Source organism: Cynara cardunculus, assembly GCF_001531365.2.
Source record: "Cynara cardunculus var. scolymus isolate 2C chromosome LG 2, CcrdV1, whole genome shotgun sequence".
In the NCBI taxonomy this organism is placed as follows: Eukaryota; Viridiplantae; Streptophyta; class Magnoliopsida; order Asterales; family Asteraceae; genus Cynara; species Cynara cardunculus.
The window spans coordinates 65,799,673-65,807,927 of record NC_037529.1 but is presented as its reverse complement, the minus strand read 5'-3'; the positions used below and the strand labels follow the sequence as shown (position 1 = coordinate 65,807,927).

At 34.8% G+C, this 8,255-nt stretch overlaps 1 protein-coding gene across 3 annotated transcripts; it reads left to right on the top strand.

Annotated features, from left to right (window-relative positions):
• The first annotated feature begins 1,765 nt into the window (after positions 1-1,765).
• LOC112507998 (exosome complex component RRP42) lies at positions 1,766-7,222 on the top strand. Of its 3 annotated transcripts, none has more exons than XM_025112773.1 (8): positions 1,766-1,853; positions 3,996-4,123; positions 4,260-4,316; positions 4,449-4,541; positions 4,736-4,814; positions 4,911-5,035; positions 6,541-6,684; positions 6,776-7,222. In XM_025112773.1, the coding sequence occupies exons 2-8, from the start codon at positions 3,998-4,000 to the stop codon at positions 7,013-7,015; spliced, it is 864 nt and encodes a 287-aa protein (XP_024968541.1). In that variant the 5' UTR covers positions 1,766-1,853; positions 3,996-3,997; the 3' UTR covers positions 7,016-7,222. The 3 variants fall into 3 exon arrangements, with proteins under 3 accessions (XP_024968541.1, XP_024968542.1, XP_024968543.1); XM_025112774.1 differs by having other exon boundaries at positions 1,768-1,787; XM_025112775.1 differs by lacking the exon at positions 1,766-1,853 and adding an exon at positions 3,709-3,905.
• The last annotated feature ends 1,033 nt before the right edge of the window (positions 7,223-8,255 follow it).

Sequence of the window (8,255 nt, the reverse complement as noted above, 5' to 3'; positions counted from 1 at the left end):
TATATATATATATATATATATATATATATATATATATATATATATATATATATATGGAAAAAAATTCACAGAAGATTTTAAAATCATATACGAAAAAATTCAATCATTTTTTCATATATGAAAAACCATATACAAAAATGATCCATGTATACAAAAATTCATTCCTTTTTCATACATGAAACCATAAGAAAAATAATCCATGTATGAAACTTTTCATCACTTTAACGAAAATAAATTCACAGGAGATTTTGAAAATAATGAATAGAATTTATTCTAAAAAACAAGGTTGTGCAATCCGACAAACCACCATCGACCTCTTCATGTACTTCATCCCGACCATGTTCCCCACCATCGGCAAGAAAAGAGGAGCGATTTTGAAAGAGGCCTCTTCATCTTCGTGCGCGCACGTGTGTATGTGTGTGTATATATATATATACACACACACGAATAATCATGTGAGAAAGAGAGTTAAGATGAGAAGCGTAATAAAGGATCTGAATCTTTGATCATCTTTAATCTCAAACTCATCCATGAATCATGCTTAATACGAGAATTGATCTGTTGCATCTCATTCCAACGTGCATCCAAGGTTAAAGATCCGTTCTTACGATTATTACCTTAACTTTCTTTCTCAATGAAACTCAACTACACACACACACACACACACACACACACACACACACACACATACTAGAAGGGTACTCGCACAATGCAGCGAAATACATCTCGATTTTGATGTTTCGTTTTTTTTGTCTCACTCGATGTTATGATACGGTTTTATGTGGTTTTGAGAAAAAGATAATGTTTTTTTTAGTTTTGAATAAAATATAAAAATTAATAAAAAATGAAAAAAATAATATCGATATCATAAGAAACTACCTATTTAAAATTTCTCGTTCTTTTCCTGTATTTCTTTAATTTATTTTTTAATGTTTAGTTTAATAATATAATTTTTTATAAAGATAAAAATTAAGTATTTTGTTAGAACTCAATGATTACCCTAATTATTTTTTTAGATTTTTTATATTTAAAACGAGATGTTGATTCCCTATTTAACTATGTTTAAATATCTGCAGTTAGTTACACGAATTCAATAAGGTTGACAACACTCACCGACAGAGTTGCACAAATGAAGCAATATCCGTTATCGTTGGGCCTAGCCTGGACCTAAAATGTTGGTTAGTCCAACTGTATTTTAGGCCCAAAAAAATGGATAACTCAATTATACTTATCGACTCATTTAGGTCCAAACCTCGTTATTTTTTTTAATGTAACTAAAAAACAAAGAAAAGAAAAAGGGACCATCCTCGAATCGGTCCTATATTTCGGTGACCGGTCCGGGACCATGCTTTATAGATTCTGAGCTTAAATCGAAATGTAAGTATCAAGTAGTCTTTGGTTTCACAGTATTTGAATTACTGATAGAGCTTATACTTTTAGAAAGTTAAAAGGTTTAAATCTTGTCAGAAGCGGGCAGTGTGCCTAAATATTTAACGTGTGTATATATTATTTATTTATTTAAAATAAATAATCAAAATGAATAATTGGTAATTGTTTAGTTTTTTTATTAATCTGAATATCCAACCCATTATACGGACCGACTAATATCATGACGACCATCTGTGATAGTTTAGTTTGTGGTGAAGTTCGACGAGTAACGGATCAGGCCCGGCCCATTGAACCACGGCCCAATATTTATCTTTAGGTAGGGTCAGTTTTGGAACTTAAGAAAATGTTAACGTCTCTTTTGTACGCTGCCCTACGCGTATAGAACGTGGGTCAAGAAGGTCTCTCACTCTCTCTTGTCTCTGTCTCTGCTCTGTTAGTCTTAAGCAACCGATCTTAGACTTCTGGTGAATTTCTGAATTATAATGACTAATGTTTATGTTTTTTGTTGATTAAAGATGTTTCTAATTTGTTTTATTATTAGAATTGTTGTCTATTTGTCTTGTTGATTTTTGATAGTTAGATAATTAGTTCAATTTGCTGATGTGGTTTCTCATTGGTATTTGATTTATGGTGGGGGTTTGATTTGCTGCTCGTTGTTTATAATATCACCAAGGTTGATGATGCCCTCCAACTGTTTGATGAAATGCCACCAACATAAATTCTGTGATGTTCTTGTTATGTTAATTTAAAAGACCGAAAGATTGGTTGCATTGTTTGATTCTTGATCTAAAGAGTACTGATTTTACTTGTTTTCTACGCATTTATGTGGCATTTATTTCTTAGGGATAGTAATTACAATTTGTCAAGGGCAATATAGGAAGCCTACAAAAGAATGGAAGTAACATTGTTGCATTCTAGTTACTCAAGATATTGTTGGATAATGGGTTGTTTTTTGAACTAGTGAAAGGTAATTCACCCATGATTTGTTCTCCAATATGTCATTAAATTTGTGTGGTATCATGATCATGTTCTTGTTATGTTCGATGGCTTTTTAGGAGCTTTGATTCTAAAATGAAGTCTGATTAGGGATTTAGGGCTCATGACAAATAAACCACACACCAACTTTTAGAATTGAGTGTTGTACATGTTGCTTAGAGCATTAGCTATTACTTAGTACATGAAACAAAGTTATAAACATGTTTATCTCTTTCATAGCATGCTGACATATTCTATTAGATGCATCATTCATAATCTATTACTAATCACATCTCTTTAATTTCTTTTAATAAGTATATAACAATGTCAGTTTGCATAAATCTCGTGGGTTCTCTACCTAATGAGTTGTTTGTCAAATTGATTTCGTGTATGCTAATTCCTATATCATGTTAAACATGTTTTTTAGATTTCTAGCATACACATTAAGTTGTCTAATGTATTCCCAAAATCTTTCTTAAATAATCCTTAGTTACCTCATGTGCATCAATGTACAAGCTATATTTGCAGTCCTTTAAATCACCCATTTCTCCATATATCAAGTAATTTGTTGCATATTTGTGTTGATCGAAAATGTTGACATTTGAGAAATGATCTGTAGGTGGCCCCATGGTGGGTGGTGACTAGTGTGGTTTCTTTCATTTGAAAACTCACGATTCGCCTGTAAATCCTTGGTCCCTTAGAAATAGTGTGTGTTTTCTGTTTTTAGGATAGTTTTTTTAGATTTTTCACTCAGGGCATGAAAAACCTCAGGACCTGCCCTGTTCATCACCATACCTTTTTAAACCCTTTCTTGCGTCATAGTATCTGTATTCATGCATTTTTCATTGTTTTTTATATATAGTTCGGTTTTTTCATTATTCCTTCGGTTTTGTGAAGTTAATATTGTTTCTGTATTCTTTGTCTATTCGAAAATTTAATGAGTAGGGTAAGAATGATGCGTGACAAATTACTTGTTGCATTTGAGATTTTCTTGCTACTCTGAACTGTTAATTTGGCTGATAAAGCACAGGATTATATACATCCCTCATGTAGATGAAATGCGTTTTGAGATAGTCAAGTATGTGTTATTGAAAATTGAAATTCACCTAGACTTTGCTGGTGAATTTACTTCCATATGTTTTTGGTTGATGTGTCTATTCTGTATTTCTGCAATGTTTCTGCAATCGGGTATTATGTAGGTATCAAAAACTTCAATTAACAAATGAATATTGAATTTGTAAAAAGGGTTCCTTTTGACCTTAAATTTTAAATTGAAGCTTGAATTGTTCTTGTTAATAAATTTAACACAAATATGTTTCTATTTGTAGCATATAGTAACATTTAATCCCAGTAGGCTATTCCTTTTTCATTACAAGTAAAATAAAACCGATGGATAAGATCTTTTGGTGAAAGGGTTGCTATCAATTGAGTTAGTTTGAGATGAGAATCAGTGGTTGTGATTTGTTAATTGAACAATGATCATATGTGTAGACTTTTCCCTGCTTCAGTAGTACATCTGGTGTAACTTGCACATGCTGATTGTAAGTAGTCCTTTGATGTTTTTACCCCGATATATGCACCTATTGGCTATTGTATGCATGTATTTCATTCATTACTCTTATTATGTACAGGAATGGTGGGGCTATCTGTTGGAGAAAAGCATTTTATACAGGGTGGGATTGCTCAAGACCTTCGTACTGATGGTCGTAAAAGATTAACTTACCGGCCCATTTTTGTGGAAACTGGAGTCATTGCCCAGGTAGGCCCATCCTTATTCTTATTTTCTTCATATTGTTTGTCATTATTTAGTACACAATTTATCAGTATGGGGACTATCGGTTGCTGAGCATTAAGAGAAACACTTGGTTGTATGTGCTTGATGAACTTAATGACAGGCAAATGGTTCAGCAAGAGTTAAGATGGGTAGAACTGAAGTCATAGTAAGTGTGAAGGTAATTTTCAGTCTGTGGTCTTCATCTTTGCTTTTACTGATTTTTGTTTCTGATGATGTTATTTGCTCTTTATTGCTATAACCATAGATTTTATATATGATGCTTAATCCATACAACCATACCTGATTGCAGGCCGAGCTAGGAAGACCAAGTTCTTCAGCACCTGACAAAGGAAAAGTTTCCATTTATATTGATTGCAGTCCCACAGCGGCACCACAATTTGAGGTTTGAACTTCTGAGTAAACGAGATTTATTGGAATTTTTCGCCATATCTGTGTCTGTATGTTATGGCTTAAACTCATTGGCACATGTTTGCTGCAGAATTAGTGGAAATAGTTGGATGCTTTTTGTGTTCTTCCTTTATGAATTTGATAATATACCCTTTAAGAAATCCTACCCTGTTTTGTGTATATATACAGGGGAGAGGTGGTGAAGAATTGTCGATGGAACTCTCTGCAGCCCTGCGACAATGTCTTTTGGGAGGTAAAAGTGGAGCAGGTATGGAGTCGATCAAAAGAAGCAAAGTCCCATTAACCTTTGTACCTATCAAACCATTTCACGTATAAAGATTTGTCTTGATAACCCGTATGACAGGAGCTGGAATTAATCTTTCCTCTCTGTCAATTGTGGATGGGAAGATCTGTTGGGATTTATATATTGATGGTCTTGTAATTAGTATGGACGGAAACATACTCGATGCTTTAGGTGCTGCCATCAAGGTATTTGTTACATTGTACTTTTATTTCTTCTTTTTCCAAAAATACGAACTGTAGCGGCACAAATAGGTTAAAAATTATCTCGGTCATGAGCCAGTTGCAGTTTTAAGCTTGTATTAAATTGTTGGTCTTTTTGGTTTGCACAAATATGAATAGTGTTTAAGACAGCGTTCTTAGCACTTCATTGCAGCTCTATGCTTTGTTCTTGTTAATATGAGAACGTATATGCTACTTCATCAATGACTTAAGGGTGTGTTTGGTATGCGGGACTAGACAGTACAAAAACTTGTTGTCCCCCATGTTTGGCGTCACATTAGACTGGCACCAGACAGGACATGAGTTAGACAAAAATGCATTTTTTCTATCCCTCCAAATTAGGTGGAACCAAATTCAGGAAGTCGAAATTACCAAGGGGGTTCTTTGGTTGGTTTTCCCCCAAGTCCTATATGGATAAAGCTGTAAGTGTGGAATAATCTGTCTGTATAGATTTGGAAGGTTTTTGTTTGGGGGGGTGGGTTTCATAGATGGAAGGAGCAAGTTAGGAAAAAAACCTGATTTTCTGCATAAAACTTCCTCCTGAAAGCTTACTGAATAAGCCATTTCTATATCATTAAGCCACCACCAAACAGTTAATATAGCTGACAAAATAAGTTGGGAGTCCCATTGAACTCATTAAGGTGCTAACAAGCACGCCCTAAACTACCCGTGATAAACTAAAACCTTAAAACCTTCTAGAATTATTTCACCCGCCTACCTAGGCGTGTAAACAAGTCGAGTAGTAGATTAATCGAGTCGAGCTTGCAAAATTAATACCAGACTCGAGCTCGAGCTCGAGCTCCTTCTACTTTTTCAAAGTAGGCTCGAGCTCGAGCTCGAATATTTTTTGAGTTATCGAGCTTGAGCTCGATGTTTGTTTATGGGTGCAAACTCGCGATCGATTAACTCGTTTATCGGATTGAGCTCGATGATTTTTATACTTTTGTTGTATGTTTAATGGATATATGCACATGTTTGACTTGAAAAAGTTTATGCTCGAATGGCTTGGCTCGATTTGAAAATTTTAATCGAGTTCTTGAACGAGCCAAGTTGAACATTAGGGTTATGAAGCTCGGCTCGTTTAATTAAATGAGTTATATTTTGTGTTCGAGATCGACTCGAGCTCGAGCTTGAGTAGCTCGTTAAAAGCTCGACTCGTTTTACACCCCTACGCCTACCTCACAGTCTGACCTTACAATCCTCTCCAGTTCGCATACCAAACGCACCCTAACGTATTGAGGGGTTCGTGCATTACTTCTTAGTTTTGCTACCTTCATTTCATTTTGCCATGTTTTGTGCTGTATTGGCTTATTACCTAACACCTCATTCTGGTTATGGTATTTTCATTTTCCAATCGGTCCTTACTTCCCAAAACCAAGGTTTTTGTAGCTTCCTTGTTCGTAAACATAGGGGATTTGGAGTTTGCTCTAGTTTTTGTTGTTGAAACGGTTTTTCTTTATCCATGGCCATAGGCTGCTTTAAGCAATACAGGTATCCCAAAAGTCAATGTCGCTTCAGCCGCTCCCTCCGATGAACAGCCAGAGGTCGACGTGAGCGATGAAGAGTTTCTACAATTCGACACCACTGCAGTCCCCGTCATAATTACATTAACAAAGGTGATTTTGCAGATTTACATTGCAAAACTCTTCTACCCTCAAACAACACATTCTTTTGTTGGTTATTGGTTTTAGTGGCTTTTCTGTGTAGATTGGAAGACATTATATTGTAGATGCAACTTCAGAAGAGGAATCACAAATGAGCTCTGCTGTCTCTGTTTCCATCAACAGGCAAGGTTTGATCTGTGGGCTGACCAAAAGAGGGGGAACAGGTTTAGACCCGAGTGTCATTCTTGACATGATATCGGTGGCTAAACATGTCAGCGAGCAGTTAATGAACAAACTGGATTCCGAGATAGCTGCAGCCGAGGCCATGGAAGAGGAGTCATGACCGTCGTTAGCAATTAGAGTAGTCATGTGGATCTAGAGAGGTTATGATGCATCACGGTCGTGTTCATTTATATCTCGGTATGTACACTTTTCCAATTGATCGCTTGGTGACAACCCGTTTGTGACATTTTGATGTACTATGTTGTACATGAGTTTTGTCTCGTTACGAATCAATCACTTATCGAAACAACTGTCTTTGTCTTTTAAGGTAGATGACATATCTATATACATCTCACCTTTAGGTTATGTTTATCAGTTAGTTATATGAATTCAAATATGTTGTTTAAAAAAGTTGTATTAATGCACAATTTACTTGTAATATTGAATTTTTAAGTAATATGTATTAATAAACAGTACTTGATGCATAAAAAATGGTTTTAAGACAATTTTCTCAAATGCTTGATAAGCAAATAAGAGTCTAAACAGTTAAACCCTCAATCGATCCCACACAAATTATGCCTCTAAGGACACTGATGGGAAAAGCATTTTTTGGCTCATTCAGTGACTGAGGATGGTGGCATGGAACCCCGAGAACTATCTTGTATTTATGCAAAGTCATCCTGCTCTTTTATTAAGTTGTACACTGAAAGCAATTTCAATCTAAGTTATATTACAGTGATGACCAGAGTCGGAAGAATCACTATATAATGTTTTGTTTGGAATTATGGTGGAACCGTTCTTCTTTTGCTTGATTGGATTCGATACTAGAAATCATAAACGTATTTGAACTAATGACCTATCAAAAGGCATATTGTCACGCTTGTCGGAGATTGTAATCTGACGTCCTCTGATATATTACTTATGCTAAAGTGAAATTGACAGTTGTTGATACTAAAAAGTAAACCATAAAATAGAAAGAAAAAAAAATATGATTATGCCAATATTGTTTTCCTTTGTTAAAACATATTCCTAAACAATCATAACTTTGCGTTTTTTATATAAAAAAATGTTTAATTTATCTATATATTACAAGAAGAGTTTTATACATGATTAAAACATCAAATAAAGAAACTGTCTCAAAATAAAAAGTATTGCGGGTTTTTGGACAAAACAAGTAATATTAATTATTATATTAAAAAGCATAAGTTATTGTAACTTTTGTCGACATTGACGGTGATACATTTGCTTAAACGTTCCATAATATAAGAAACTGTTACATAGTCTCTGACGTGTAGATCAGTTAGCAAAGGAGCAACTTTACGAAACACAAACAAGTTCTGGGTTCGATCCCCCCCCCTCCC